At 34.8% G+C, this 16,230-nt stretch overlaps 3 protein-coding genes across 3 annotated transcripts; all 3 read right to left on the bottom strand.

Moving 5' to 3' along the window:
* Positions 1 to 2,456: 2,456 nt before the first annotated feature.
* LOC137814113 (heterodimeric geranylgeranyl pyrophosphate synthase large subunit 1, chloroplastic-like) lies at positions 2,457 to 3,989 on the bottom strand. Its single transcript, XM_068616682.1, has one exon. The coding sequence runs from the start codon at positions 3,583 to 3,585 to the stop codon at positions 2,797 to 2,799; it is 789 nt and encodes a 262-aa protein (XP_068472783.1). The 5' UTR covers positions 3,586 to 3,989; the 3' UTR covers positions 2,457 to 2,796.
* Positions 3,990 to 4,439: 450 nt separating this feature from the next.
* Positions 4,440 to 7,332, bottom strand: LOC137814112 (cytochrome P450 93A3-like). Its single transcript, XM_068616679.1, has 2 exons — positions 6,112 to 7,332; positions 4,440 to 5,245 (listed from the first exon to the last, which is right to left on the bottom strand). The coding sequence occupies exons 1-2, from the start codon at positions 7,006 to 7,008 to the stop codon at positions 4,610 to 4,612; spliced, it is 1,533 nt and encodes a 510-aa protein (XP_068472780.1). The 5' UTR covers positions 7,009 to 7,332; the 3' UTR covers positions 4,440 to 4,609.
* Positions 7,333 to 7,775: 443 nt separating this feature from the next.
* LOC137814111 (cytochrome P450 93A2-like) lies at positions 7,776 to 10,108 on the bottom strand. Its single transcript, XM_068616678.1, has 2 exons — positions 8,983 to 10,108; positions 7,776 to 8,691 (listed from the first exon to the last, which is right to left on the bottom strand). The coding sequence occupies exons 1-2, from the start codon at positions 9,898 to 9,900 to the stop codon at positions 8,056 to 8,058; spliced, it is 1,554 nt and encodes a 517-aa protein (XP_068472779.1). The 5' UTR covers positions 9,901 to 10,108; the 3' UTR covers positions 7,776 to 8,055.
* Between the last annotated feature and the right edge of the window lie 6,122 nt (positions 10,109 to 16,230).

Genomic DNA, 16,230 nt, shown 5'->3' with positions numbered 1-16,230 from the left:
AAATTGTCACTGAACTTGCACTTACAAGATATTCATTCTCATGTTTTGGTTCTTAAAAGGTGATTTTTTCTTATAACTAAAGTAATCTCATGGATTCAAATGTGTAAAGCACGCTTTTATTCATTTTTCTCGCGAGAACTTGTTTTAAGGTTGCCCTTGCACATAAGTAAGATCATTGTTGCGTAGGTGGGAACATTAACTCACCATAGTTACCCTCAACTACCATTATTTGAAAAGGTTTCATTCATCAATACTTGCATAAAGACTATGTTTGCTTACACACCTACATGAAACTCATCTCTAACTATTGCATTCATTGTTTTCCTTTGTTCTTCAACTGCATGTTCAATACGTTCCATGTGTGTAAAGGTATTTAATAGTTTTTCATTTACTAAGGTTTTCAAATCTCACTACTACTAACTTGTGTGTTTAAATGTGGTCTAACATTACATGTTATTTGTGCATTTTTCATAACTTTTGTCTTCCTTCCAGCACATGCATTTTATGTTATTATTTTGAATACCATACAACGTGGGACATTGTCTTTGTTTGTAATAAAAAGATAAAGTCTACTTATGCTTCCATTTGTACACATGATTAATGTATATCAACATTGGTATATAATTATTATGTTTATAATGCAGATGATGAACGACATGGAGAATATTTTTCTTGATGGCATTTCGTTATTTGAACAATGTGAGAATTCAAACATAGTTAATAACATAGATGTTAATAATGACGATGAATTGGTTCCTATAGTTGTAAGTCTTTTGATAAGGTTGATAGTGTTAAAAAAAATTATCGACAATGTGCTATTTCCAAGAATTTTTTCATTAGAACACGAAGTTCAAAGAAAAGATCCAACAATCCAATAAGGTACTTCGTGTTGGTTTGTGCAAGAGTAAGAAAATATGTGTTTCCCAATCCAACCGAAGTTAGCACCTATCCAACTCAAACTAATGAATTTCCAACTCAAACAATTGTTGGAAAAAGAAGGGGAAGTGATATATTATGTCGGTGCACGAAGAACATTCACATGACCTTAGCCTAATAAGTCATAGTTGTTTCAGGGGAATAGAAAAATCAATTTACAAACAAAGAGAATGTTTGATATAAATGAAGAGTTCGTGGTAGAATAAACAAGAATTTCGATTGTTTGTTTTTGCAGCTAGTGGTGATGGTAATATCGAATTTGTTAAATGAGATGTCTGGAATTATTTCATGAAACAAAATAGAGCTTTGGGAAATAAAGGAGATGGGAAAGCCCTTTTAACTCATTTCTCTTGTATGAGGGAGCTTCATCACCAATTTTTCTTCGTCATAGATTTGGACATTGATAATTGTATTTGTCATGTTTTTTTAGTAGACGCACGAAGCCATACAACGTGGGAAAGCTTTTGGGATGTTTTATACTTCGATACTGCATATTTGACGAATAAATATGACATTCCCTTTGCACCATTTGTTAGTGTTAATCCTCATAGGCAATCTATTTTGTTGGGATGTGGATTGTTGTCTTCGGAAGACAAAAATGTTTTTTTTTTCTTTCAAACTTGGTTGCGTTGTATGTCACATAGGTCTTCCTAAGACATTGTGACAAACCAATTCAGGGCAATGCAAAATGCAATTGAAGTTGTATTTCCTGATGTGCTTTCCTGATGCACGTCACAGGTGGTGCTTATGTCACATCATGAAGAAAATACTTGAGAAGTTGCAGGGGTATCATAAATATAAAGAAATCAAACGTACAATGAAGACGATAAGTGTATAAGTGCACCAATGTTAATAATTTTTTATTAATCTAGAAAAATTTCATTAGTCAATATGATTTAAGTAATAATGTTTAGTGATGTTGAGTGTCATGTTTTCTTAAAATATTTTTTGGGCAGAGATGTCAACAACGCAGAGGAGCGAGAGCATGAACGCCTTTTTTTATGACTATATCAATTCAATGACAACCCTCCAACAATTTTTGCACTAATATGACAATGCACTATAGAAAAAGGTTGAACTGGAATGCAAAGCGAACTTTGCTTCTTTGAACATTGTTATTCCTTGCACCTCCCAATCTAGCATTGAAAGACAATTTCAATCAGAGTACACACATGCCAAATTCAATGAAATACAAGCAAAATTTCTATTGAAAATGAAATGTGTTGCTCATAATGTCTTTGTTGAGAGACAAACTTGTCGATTCAATGTTGTTGAAGGGTTATTCTATAATGAAAGAACTAACTAAACACATAAATTTAGAAGTGAGTTTTAACTATGATAACCTTGATATTTAGGACAACTATTTGTTATTTTAATTTAAGAGAATTTTGTATCGACATTGCTTGGTTGTCCTTGAAAAACAAAAGTCATACAAGTACCAATGAAATATGTGTTAAGCAAATGGAATAATAATGTTAGCCAAAACACAAACCTACATACAAACTTAAATAAGAACATCATACGGGAACAGGACAATTATCCCAAATTAATAAATTGAACAAATTGATCAATATGATAACTTGTGAAAGAAGTTTGGTGATATAGTTGAAATTCCCATAAGAATTGGAAGAAACTCTTCGATGTAAACTAACTCTTGTCAACGAAAATCTTCCCTTTTCTTTCCTAACAAGATATTCATACATTTAAAAATTTAACTCTCTCCTTCAGTGACTAAAACACAATTTCAATTTTCTTTTGCCCAATTTTTTTTTTCAATGATGAAAACACCTTTTGCCATCTCATCAAGTCCCGCCACATCACAGTTGTATACTATGGGTTCTCAACGTCATTTTCGTGTTCCTAATTGATTTTGCCTGCAATGTAATTAGTTACAGCAAAGAGTGGAGCTACCTTTGGGGTATCAAACCCAACCAAGATTTCCTTGGAATCCTCCACCAATTTCCGAGCAATCTCCTTAGACTTATCCACCCCCAAAACCTTGGGATATGTCAGTTTACCAGCCACCAAGTCCTTCCCCGCAGTCTTCCTCAATTTCTCCGTCGATTGAGTAACATCAAGAATATCATCCACAACCTGACCCATCAACCCAACGCAACGACCAAACATCCTTAATCTCTCAACTTCCTCGTCCGACCCACCCCCCATTATTGCCCCCAACACAACCGCACCTTCCAACAACGCCGCCGATTTGTGAAGGTGAATCAATTCCACTCTCTCCAAACCCTCCTCACTCGACAACCCTTCCGAACTCACATCCATCACTTGTCCCCCCGCAACGCCTTCCGCGGCCATTGATTTCGCCAATTCCACTATCGCGCGAACCACGCGGGTGGGACACACGTTCTTCGTCGACGCCGCCACGTGCTCGAACGCGCGCGCCTGCAGCGCATCGCCGGCGAGGATCGCCACGTTCTCGCCGAAGACCTTGTGGCACGTCGGCTTCCCTCGCCGGAGGTCATCGTTGTCAATGCAGGGCAAGTCGTCGTGGATGAGCGACATGGCGTGAACCATCTCGACGGCGCATGCGGCGGGTAGGGCGGCGTAATCGAGGCCTCCGACGAGCTCGCACGCGGCGATGCAGAGCACCGGACGAATCCTCTTGCCGCCGGAGAGGAGCGTGTAGCGCATGGCTTAGTGGAGCTTCTTGGGCTCCCTCAGCTCAATGGCTGCGTCCAAGGCTCGGTTCACAGTGTTAACCTTCTGCAGCATGTAAGCTTTGAAATCGAATTCAATTTCTTCTCTTCTCACAGTGTTTACGGATTGAGTGTGAAAAAGGGGACTGAGAAGTGAACGTGTATTCGTCTTCTTCAGCATAGACCTCGGACGAGCCCATCTTCCAGGATTCGCAAAACTCATCTTTGGTGTTTCTAAAGATTCCTCTATGCTACAACAAATACATTCTTTAGCCTCAATTAAGATTATAGTTAATATTTTATTGCATGCGAATTTCACGAGTCAATTATTTTATGGCTATAATTAAAGCATTTGTTGTTTTGTTTTACTATCATATTAAGATCCACTAACATATTTTTGCTGATAAAAAAATCATTAATATACGAAACACATATTGATGGCGAAGAAATTGAAGCTAAAGAAGAAACTCCAGAAAGGCCAGAGAAATTGCTTTGAAGTCAGTAATGGAGTACAACGAAATGCACTACCAACTTTTTCCAAATGTTAATTTAAAGAGAAAATGAGTAGATAAAGGAGAAAAATATCTAGAACTAGATAAAGACTTCAAAATAGCTTGATTATATTGTTGATGTCTTATATTAGACCATGTGTAAAAATAATACTGCTGGAGGAACATAAGCAAAAGATCTTTACAATTACGAAAATTGTTTGCTAGGGTGTTACAAGAGGTTCCAAACATAGTAAAGGGACCCATTTATATTTTTTGGATGTTAGAATCTTAACTATCAAAGAGGATAAGATAGCTTTTCTTTACTTCATGGACAATGAATAATCATGGATTCCCATACTTAAGATTGAATTTTTTATTTATTATAATAACAGGAAAATTTCAATGTTGAGGATGAGAATGATACACTGGCTATGAATAATGGTAAGAAGCAACACATGCACAAACACATGAAAGAAATAAAAATACTTGCATCTTTGACATGACATAATATGAATGGAAATAAAAAAGTCACATAGCAGGGAAAGGGTTAAGCCTTGGAATAGGGACACAAATCAAGGGGTGAGCCCTTGGAAGAGTGAGGCCAGACTTCTCTTCCATGTCCACCTTGTCATTGCCACCATTAACCTTTAACTGGAAACACTGAATGATAGCAGCAAGGTTCACATGCAGAATTTGTAATGCCAGAGATATACCAGGGCACCTTCTTCTTCCAGTTCCAAAAGGAAGAAGATGAAAACTTTGTCCCCTTACATCCAATTCACCATGCCCATTTCCCTCTTCATCAATAAACCTCTCTGGCCTGAACTCAAGAGGGTTTTTCCACTGATTGGGGTCCCTACCAATAGCCCAAACGTTGATGAACAATCGAGTGTTGGCTGGAATATTATACCCACACACCACTACACTTCTTGATGACTCTCTAAAAAGTAATGGACCAGCTGGGTGAAGCCTAAATGTTTCTTTAACAATGGCTTGCAGGTAAGGAAGGTTCTTAATGTCTGATTCTTCTACGATTCTACTCTTTCCAACCACTGCATCTATTTCAAGCCTTGCCTTCTCCAACACATGTGGATGGTTCATTAACTCTGCCATAGCCCATTCTATGGTTAGTGATGACGTGTCTGTCCCAGCAACAAATATGTCCTAAATGTTGTCATTAGAAACACACATGTTAGTGATGTTTGCATGAAAGCAAATCAAGAATGGACACCTACACAATAGGACTGCAAACTTTTATGCTTTCCACTCGAACAACAAAGACATCATTAAATCTTATTTCTCAAATTCAGCTATAAGCAATAATTTAATTTTTCTATCCCATTTAATAGTATTTTTTCAGAAACGCAAAGATGATGAAACAAAAGTGGAGTTGACAAACAGACAACGACGGAGCACAACAGTAGATGAAAACACAACATATATTGGTGAGAAGGAAGAAAAAAGAAAATTGAATATTTGTGAAAGTAGAGTAAGCATGAATTTGATTTTGATCCTGAATAAGACTAGTGTTAGTTATTAATTGAACTAACATAGTAAATATTCATTGTAACAAGTCAAATTTTAACCTATTATGTTATTTTAGATAATAATTAATATAATAAGTCTTATTATATTTACAATAGCATTTTTCAATTACTATAATATATGAATTAGAATCATCATAATAAATTGCTATTAGATATAATTTTTTTACTAGTATTTATAAATATTCTAGCTAAAATCTTTAGACTAATCTTTTATATCTTATTCTTCAAAATCACTTACCCCTTCTCTTGAATTCATGGTCTATTTATACACATCATGCTGCCTCTTTTACATGAACAGGACTAGTGTAAATATAGTCATTTACCACTTTATTTCAATCACAATTCCTTATTAGTGTGTTTTCTTACTGTACAAATATCAGTCTCTAATATTCTCTTTAAGCGAGTATCATTATTTAACTTTTCTGTACAAATATAATTACTCTTTAAGCATGAAAAAACTACAGATTTCCTTTATGGACTTACCAGGATGAAGGCCTTAATTTTGTCTTTGTTGAGTTTCATTTCAGAACTTTCATCTTCGAAGATGTCCAATAAAACATCAAGCATATCCTTAAACGGACGTGTTCCACCGGTTTGGTTGTTGTTCCTTCTTTCCTCCTCACGCCGCTTTATGATTCTGTCCAACACGGCATCAAACCTGTCCCGAGTTTCGTTGAGCCTCATGTTGAATCCCTGCAAATCGAAACGCTTCAAGAACCAAATGGAGTCCGATATGTTGAACTTCCCCACAAGCTCTGCGGCATCCGCCACCAGCTTCCTCATCTCTTCAACGTCCTTCTCGTTTTCAGTACTCGTCCGACTCACAGCCATTCTCGACACGATGTTATTCGAGAGTGTCATCAACTCTCCTCCAAAATCCACGGCCTCACCAGCCACCCCTTTTTCGAGCACGCGTTGGATGAATCTCTTGTTCTCTTCCTGCCTCACGGGAAGGAGCTGCTCTAACATGCGGCTACCGAGAAGTTCAGACATGCACAGTTTCTTCATGAACTTCCAATAGGGTCCGTAAGGCGCGAAGAAGAAGTCTTGGAATCCGTAGGTTAAGGCCTCAACGGCCACGGTTTGAACTGGGCGGTTGGAGAAGGAGGATTCGTGAGTTTTGAGGAACTCTTTGGCTGCTTCTGCGGTTGAAGCCACCAAACAAGGGACTGAGCCGAGGAAAAGGTGCATGATGGGTCCATAGCGGATTGAAAGCTTGTGAAAATCTTGGTGAGGTAATGGGGAGAGAAGGTGGAGGTGGCCAATGATGGGGAGGGCCATTGGACTTGGTGGAAGGAGCGTCTTGTTTTGTTTTGTTCGCAGTATGAATACAATCACGATGGTGGAGATCAAACAAACGAGTAACACTTGAAAAGCCATACCTTGAGTATTATCAAGTGTTCTTTTTTGTTGATTGTGAATTTGTGAGGTAGATTACAGTGAGAAACTTAAATAGTAATAGACATCTTCAAAGTCTAACCATCTACACCTTCAGATCTTTCCACTGGCTTTTGTTTTGGCGAGTGAGGAATTTGGCAAATAGACTTTGGACAAGGGGTATGGGAGATATATTCTTATGAAATTATCTAAAATGGAAAAAATAAGTAGCATTAATGACAGATAAGTTGAGACCAATGAGTTTCATTGAAGTCACAACTGCAAGAAATGGGGCTAAAGCAAGTTGCTGCGAGTAAGGCCTACTTTGGATTGCGTATCTATTTAATTTATTTTATTTGAGAACTAACTTTTTTATTAATATATTTTAAAGAGTGCCTATTTTTGAACCGTTGTAAAGTAGGATTATTTTATCGAAAACGTTTATTTGACCGAGTAATTTAGTAACAGTCATATAAACTTTGAAAAATCAATGATTGTTAAATGGGAGTGTGTTATCCTACACTTATTGTATTTTATATGGTGTCAAAGAATATTTTTCTATTATAAAATTCAGTTTTGCTTGGCTATGCCTCATCTACCATATGCCTTCCATTTCTTATTTTGAACTTAAAACAACAAGCTGGAAACCAAATTTTGACTTATAACCACATTAAAATCATTCCGTGACACCAAAGATCCTGTTTATGATTAATACGCATGACGAAGAAGTCAAACATGATATTTCTTAAACAGGCTATAATAAATTTCTTTAGAAATAATGAGAATAGTAAGATCTAGCTCTTTTTAAGTGTTTATTTTGTTGTTCAGTACATAGCAAAGGTTTGTATAAGTGGAACGAAATCTTAATTCTAATTGAATAACAACATAAGTTTGGAATAAACCTTGCTTGCGTTCATTTTGCAAAGCATAGACAGGGTCTGTGAAATTTATGATGGTGAATACTACAGATAAACAAGAATGAGCCAAAATGTGAATTTTCAATTTGAAGTTTTTCCTTTCTGACCCAATCTTGATTTTGTCTGATCACTGTCACAGGGGAGGAAAAGGATTAAGCCTAGGAACAGGAACACAAACCAATGGATGAGCCCTTGAAAGAGTTATCCCAGGTTTCTCTTCCATGTCAACAGTCTCATTGCCTCCTTTAACTTTCCATTCAAAGCACTGAATCATAGCAGCAAGATTGGTCTGTACAACCTGCAAAGCCAGTGAGGTTCCAGGACAACCTCTTCTTCCACTCCCAAATGGAATCAGATGAAAATATTGTCCCCTCACATCTAACTGGCTCTTACCATTTTCCTCTTCACTAAGAAACCTCTCTGGTCTAAACTCAAGTGGGTTCTCCCAGTGTTTGGGATCCCTACCAATAGCCCACACATTAACAAACAACTGAGTCTTGGGTGGAATCTCATAGCCCCAGATAGTGCAGCTTTCAGACGATTCTCTGACAATTAATGGACCTGTGGGGTGAATCCTCAGGGTTTCTTTGACTATAGCTTGTAGGTAAGAAAGGTTGACAAGGTCTGACTCTTCTACTAATCTACCACTTCCAATCACAGCATCAATCTCCTCCCTTGCTCTCTCCATCACATCTGGGTGGTTAATCAACTCAGCCAAAGCCCATACGATTGTCGAGGCTGCAGTGTCTGTTCCTGCCATGAACACGTCCTTCAAAATTTAGAACTATACCATCAGTTTTTCATGTTCGACAAATTCTGGATCCAACACAAAAACTACTTAAAATTGTCAGTTAAAATCAGTTCTGAACCTAAAATCAATTATTTAATGTAAAAACACACATGTAAACATTTATCTTACATCAATTAACTGATATTTTAACATAATTCTGGATCATCTAACGTCAATCAAAGCATACAACGGGTCGTGAGTCCCTTATTTGCATCATAGCAATACGGTAGAGTAGAAGTCATTAAAATCTTGTGACAGAAAGTGACTTACCAAGATGAAGGCCTTTATGTTCTCTTTTGTCAATTTTATGTCAGAGTTCTCATCTTCATGTATGTCCAATAATACATCAAGTAGATTCTTGATTTGGCCATCTCCTCCACTTCCCACTTCCTTTCTCTTCTTCCTTTCCTCTTGATGCTCCTTGATCGCCCTCTCCATCATGGTGTCAAACCTGTCTCGAATTTCCTTGAGTCTTTTCCCGAACCCCTGCACATCCCAGTTCTTAAAGAACCAAACGAAATCTGACACATTAAACTTCCCAGTGAGAAGAACAGTGTCTTGCACCAACTTCCTCACCTCTTCAGCTTCAGTGTCATCTTGAGAACATGTTTGGCTCATAATCATCCTCGACACAACATTATTCGAGAGCGTCAAAAGTTCTCTCCCAACATCAATAGCCTCATCCGCCTCCCCTTTATTGAGCACAAGCCTCAGAAACCTTAACGTCTCTTGTCTCCTCACAGGAAGTAGCTGACTTAGCGTGGGACCCCCCAGAAGTTCCGACATGCATATTCTCTTCATGAATTTCCAATAAGGTCCATATGGCGCAAAAGAGAAGTCCTGGGAGCCATATGTTAGAAAATCAACTGCAGAACTTTGCGGGCGGTTGGAGAAACGGGTTTCGTGAGTTTTAAGGAATTCTCTAGCAGCTTCGGGTGTGGAAGCAATGACACAAGGCACAGAGCCAAGGAAAAGATGCATTATGGGTCCATAGCGAGTAGAGAGCTTGTGAAGAGCCTGGTGAGGTATTGGAGCAAGAAGGTGGAGATGTCCAATGATGGGTAAGGCTTGTGGACTTGGTGGTCTATTACTCTTGTTTTGTTTTCTGCTGAGTATGGCTCGAACCACGATTGTGGAGACTAAACATGTGATGAAAAGCAGGATGTAGTCTTGGTAATAATCAGCCATATTTGATTTAAATGTTTGGGAAGTTAATGAAAATATGGTGGTTGGCAACGTATATAAGGAAAAGACTTCTTCCTATTAACACAAACTGCTTAATTAATTTCTAGTTTATGTTTGCTACTCTTGTCTGTTTTGGAAATGGACATTTATGTGATGCTGGCCGGCAACGTCAACGTTTCAGTTTTCGGACTACGACATTGTGACCAAGTCCAGCCTCCAATCAAAATGTCCCCTGAGAAAGTTCCTTTCGTTGAAACATCGTAGCTTTCCATTGTACATACACCAAAGCACAAAAACAGCAGTTCACGTAGTTGTTAAAAGTGACTGATATAGTTTTAATTTTATGAATTTGGTATGCTTTCATTTTCTTACACCTATTTTTTATCAGGTTGAAACTGAATACCATGATGCATGATAGATTAAATAAAAGTGTCCATTTTATTTAGTTTTGTCCTGTCATCTGAACACTTTTGCACTGATTTTTTGTTAGTAAAAGTTTTTTTCTCTGATTTTATTTTCTAGGAAAAGTTTCTTTTACACAGAAAAAAAATTAAGGAAAAACATAAATTTCACACTTCAATAAATTAATATTTTATTTTATTTTTTAATTGAAAGTATTCTTATAAACAGTTGTTAAATTGTTAAATGTATGTTTTTTCCTATTTATATATAAAACTAAAAAAAAAATCATAAAATAGAAATCAATTTTTAGATAAAAAAATAATTAGTTGTTATAATGACTAAATTAGATATCATTTTAGAGACTAAAAAAATTTTAGTTTCTAAATTAGTTTACACTACAAAAAAATATCAGTATTATCTACGGATTTTTACCTATGGATATGAGTCTGTAGGTAAATTCAGCATTACCTACGGATATTACCTACGGACATTATCCACAGATTCTAAATCTGTAGGTAAATCCAGCATTACCTACCAACTATTACCCACAGATCTTATTACCTACCAACTTTTACCTACGGATCTATATTACCTATCAACTATTACCCACGAATCTCTATTACCTACGAACTATCACTCACACATCTCTATTACCTACCAACTACTATCATAATAATTATATACATAATATTAAAAATATTATTATTATATGAAGAATTATAAAATCATAATTAATATTCATAAATAATAATAACAATAACTAATAAGTATACATATTATTAATATTATAAAATTAATAATATTAATAATATTAATAATAATAGAATTAATGATATTAATAATATAACAAAATTAATAACATTAGTAATAATAACATTAATAAAATAAATACTATTAATAAAAATATTTATAAAATTAAAATTATTTATAATATTAACAATATTTATAATATTTAAAAATATTAATAATATTTAAAAATATTAATAATATTTAAAAATATTAATAATATTTAAAAATATTAATAATATTTAAAAATATTAATAATATTTAAAAATATTAATAATATTAATAATATTAATTTTTATTTTATTAATTATATTAATATTGATAATCATACTTATAAGTATAATAATAATCCTAAGATGACGACTTGACTGATATTTAAAATAAACTTTTCTCAAAAAGTAAATCATGTCTACTCACTATTATAATAATATTTTATATTAAAAAATAAATTTTCTATGTGAATATTTTTTATTATTTGTAGTAGCAACCTATCACTATTTTATTTTCTACTTTCGTTACATACATTTCACATATCTGTTTTACATTGTGTTCAAATCCGAGTATGACAATTTAGGAGGGAGGGACGAGTGGGTGCACTCCTATTTGATTCGATGTTTTTGAAGGTTCCTAAGCGGATGAGGAGTGGGTGGAAGCGTTTTCGCTCTTCACAGAAATGAAGAGGATTTGCGTTGATTCCGCGTAGGCACAATGCATTTTACTTTGATATCTTTGCATGCATTCTAAATACAGTGGTGGCAATCGTGCATGCATTTTGAATACAAAGGTGTCAGTATTGAATGGGGAAATGGTGACAATGCTTGGTGGAAGTGGCAGAAGAGAATCTTGACCACTTTTTTCATAAGCTCTAGACCTGTGAACTAACAAGAACCTTATCAGTGTAATAAATATAATTAGGTTTTGTAAGAGTTCTGCTTGTTGTGTTCAGAGAAAGTGAACATTGTATCATGAGAGCTAGTTTGTTGTTAAGGTTAGGGTGTTGAATAAACTTTAAATTTTATTTTGTGGATTTTTAAATTTAGAAGTTAATGGAAAATAAAAGCACTAGAGTTTCGATAGATGAAAGGTCAAGAGTTGTTACTGGGGTTGCTAATGTCTGTTTTAGAAGAGCTTGCTAATGTCTATAAATAGATTGTTCTCTCAATTGTAAGATATACAACAGAGAAATAGAAGAATAATGGTTTTTCAAAAAACAGAGTGTGCGTGTTAACTTTGGCGAAATTGATTACTTTTACATAGGCTGAGGGAGTTGTTCAATTATCTGTACTTGAGCAACAAAGAAAGAAAGAAAAATTCACTTGATGCAATGAGTTTTTGTTGATTTTTTTTACGAGAATTAATTTGTTGTACATTGTGGGAACAGAGAATCAATTTTAAAATTTTTCACATAAACAACAAAGTCGATTCTGATGTTTATTTTAAACAAGCAAAATCAATTTTCCAATTTTTCCAAACGATGTAGGTTTGGTTTTATAGTATCGATTTTGTAGTTTTTAAACTATAACAAGAATTGATTCTCATTGTGTGACAGGTATTGGAATAGATTTTGGTTTTCCTATAACTCCAACCAAAATCGATTTTATGACCTTATAATATTTATGTTTTGTTAGTGTATTGTTTTTCAATTGGATCTTGGTTGTATGGATGACAATACAGGCTGATGCACCCCGCATAGGCTTGCCTCGCATAAGAGATAACTCGCGGACCGGCCTGTATAAGAAAAATATTTTTTTTTCAAAAATTAAAATATCATTAATTATAACAAAAACTTATTCCTTGTTGCTCAAAAATTAAAATTGTATCCATGTTTCAATTGATTCAATTAAGATAAAAATATGAATTCAAGTATGAGAGTTGTTAAAAGGCTTGATTAAAAATAATTAAAGTTTTGTTTTGCATTTATTTTTCTTATATATGTATGTAAATGTATAAGAGTGTCTTATCAAAGTTTTGTTACAAATTTTTTTAATGAAGATGACTAATTTCTTAACTATCTTATTCAAATCTTTTTTTATATTATTTTTTATTAACGAATTTAAAATATAAGATTTAACTTAAAACTAAATCCACTTCACTCTTGATATTAACTCATTTAGACAATTAAAATAAAACATTCATTTTTTAGTATATTAAATTCATTTTTTTAAAAATAAAATAAAATAAAGATCATATTGCAATAATGGGTGAATGAGGTATGATTTTTTTTTTTTGCATAATAAAATTTTATTCTTTTATTTATGCGGGTCAACCCGCCCACCCCTTATTGGGCTGCACGATTACGAGTTATGTGGAGCGGGCCTAAACAGGTCAATGAGCTAAATTAGTGAACCCGCCTCACATTAGCATCCCTTCTTCGCATTAGCATCCCTACTTAGAAAGTCGACCCAGGAGGACAAGTTGGGAATGGAAGTGGTCACGCAAGAGGGTTTCCCACCCTGGCATGATTGGCTGCCAAAGGTTGAGTGTTGATGAGAGGAGTGTGATGGTTCCAAAGTTAGGTGCTCGAGTTTTGGGAGATCACGATCTCAGCATGTGCGCTTGAGCGGAATGGTGGTGGTTTTCTCTGAGTTAATGGTGACGGCAACCGAGGTGACTTTCTCCATGTTCTTTGTGCAACGCCTCATCTCACCTCTGCTCAACGACATGGTGTTTTCTGCTTAAATATGGAGGTTAGGTTGAGCATAAAGAAGGAAAGGAAAAGCAAGTGGAAGGTGTAGGTACCAATGTAGACTTTAATGTCAGTGGGTCGGGACTTGAGCTTTAGAAGAATGGAGGTTTCAAATATGATGCCCAACTCATCGAGCGTTTTGCAATCGCTTATTTCATGACTTTCTAGGTCGTCGAGGGTGCGAGAAGTTTGACATTTTGGACAAAAGGACTAGTATAAGGGAAATCCCTCTAATAGATCGGAATCATGGAGACCATTTGTGACTTTGAGAAATTTTCCTTTGAATGTCTTATAGGAAGATTGGAACAGGAATAGACACCATTGAGGGAAGCCTATGAGGTTCGTTTAGAGGGGCTAAACTCGAAAAAAATAGAAGAACACATTTAGTGTAGGGAAAATGAATGAGTGAGTGCAAAGGATTTGAAAGGCTTGGACAAAGGCCCAATTATTAGGATGAAGTTGGGTCGGGGCAACGTTCATCATGTTTAAAATACCTTGCTCAAATAGTGATAAAGGAAGGTGAATGCCCAGCTTAGTAAAGACGGTTTCGTAAAAGAAGCAAAAAGGTTCTTCATCTCAACAATCTTTACAAACAGGCTCATCAGAAGAACAGGGAATGACAACAACATGTGTTTCGATACCAGAGCGAATCAAGGTTTGGCCATGACGAAAATGTTTGACTCGTTTAGAAGAAGTAAAAATGGAAAACTTGTGAAGGATATCGCGTTTGGCTCAGGGGTACAAAGAGATATAGTCCATTACGAGGTTGTGGAGCAAACAAAACGGAGTGTGCAAATCAAGAAATGTCTATTCGGGGCTTTGTGAGTATTGAGACCTGATTCTTGTGTTTGGGTCGAAGGGGAGGATGTGTTGAAAGCTTGTTAAGCCTCATCGACTCACGCATGAGGCTGATGGGTTGTGAGGTCATGGGCCGATCCATATACGAGTCGAATGAGGTGGGCTGATCAGGTCGGGAAAGGATGAGGTGGCTTGTTAAAGCCTCATTGGCTCATGCCTGAAGCTGAGAGGCGGTAAGGTCATGGACCGATCCAGTTAAGTCTGCCATAATCTGACACCAAAAGGTTCACAACGTTACAAAATCTTCACAACTCTCGGTAAAATAATCGAAGAAAGTTACGAAAAGTTATGAAAGAATTAAGTCACATACAAGAGGAGAAGGGTTAGAGGGTTCTATAAGAATGAAGGGAAACCGATAAAAAGGACAAAACACTAACATTGAAAATCATTGTTTATCTTGGATGCTCTAGCTAAAGATCATCTAGTTAGCTAGCTAGAATAGATACCAATTTATATGTGACAAACACAATCAAATGAGTAAATTAGCCACATATCAAAAACCAACTTGTGCTATACAAGGGATCATCAACACTGCAAAACACTTTAACAATACAAAATTAGAAAACTCACATTTAAGTCATCCACCCACACACTTTCATATCTACTTCAAGAATTCTAGGATCACCACAACAGCTACTTCTCACCACCACGTCCTCCCTGCGCTAATAACTCTACTTTACAAAGATTCTTCACACAAATTGGAGTATCAGTAAAAATCGCAAATGAAAAGAATGGGAGCACGAGAGTTGGGGAAAAGAGGGAAAAAGATTTTTGAGAACGAAAAATGTCGCGTGGAAAAAAAATGAGTAATGACTCATATTAAAACATATGGTCAATAATTTTTTACTTTTTTTCTTTCATAATTCCATTAACGTTAGTCTCACTGACGTTATATTTTTTCATTAGCATCGGTGAAACTTGCAGTACCTACTTTAAAAAAATAATTGTTTAATATTAAATAAAAATAAATTTTAAAAATAAAAATAATTAATTATTATATTAATTAAAATAAATATTATTTTAAAAATTAAATAAGTTATTAATATTTAAAATATTTTTATTATTAAAAAAATTATAAATTAACTTTTAAATTAGTTAATAAATAATTATTTTTTATTTAAAAATTTAATTTTTATTTAATAATTTTCTTGTAATATTAATTAATATTTATTCATTTCTGTGTGTTGATGAAACTAACACTAAAATATTATTACTTAAACACTAATTTCACTTTATGATATTTTTTATTACTTTCTATTTTTGTTTTTTTCTTCTTACGGTTAGTGTAGACTTCTCTCTGACATTAAACTTAATCATTTAAATATTTTTTCTATTAATTATAGAATTGGTGGTGTGTCTGATTCTTATAGGGTTTACTTTTAGCCGATTCTAATAGGGTTTATTTTTAGCCGATATTCTCTTTTGACAACTAATCTTAAACTTTAGCTACCATTCACACACGCAACATATAATATATGTGGGTAATGAAATGTTAAAACTCATATATATATATATAAATGAAAGAAATAATTTATAATTAAGAAATAATACTTTGACAATTATAAAAGTTATATATAATTTTTAATATGATGAATTAAATA

Source organism: Phaseolus vulgaris, chromosome 1 (assembly GCF_000499845.2).
Source record: "Phaseolus vulgaris cultivar G19833 chromosome 1, P. vulgaris v2.0, whole genome shotgun sequence".
Lineage (NCBI taxonomy): Eukaryota > Viridiplantae > Streptophyta > Magnoliopsida > Fabales > Fabaceae > Phaseolus > Phaseolus vulgaris.
This window is presented reverse-complemented; position numbering and strand designations above follow the sequence as displayed.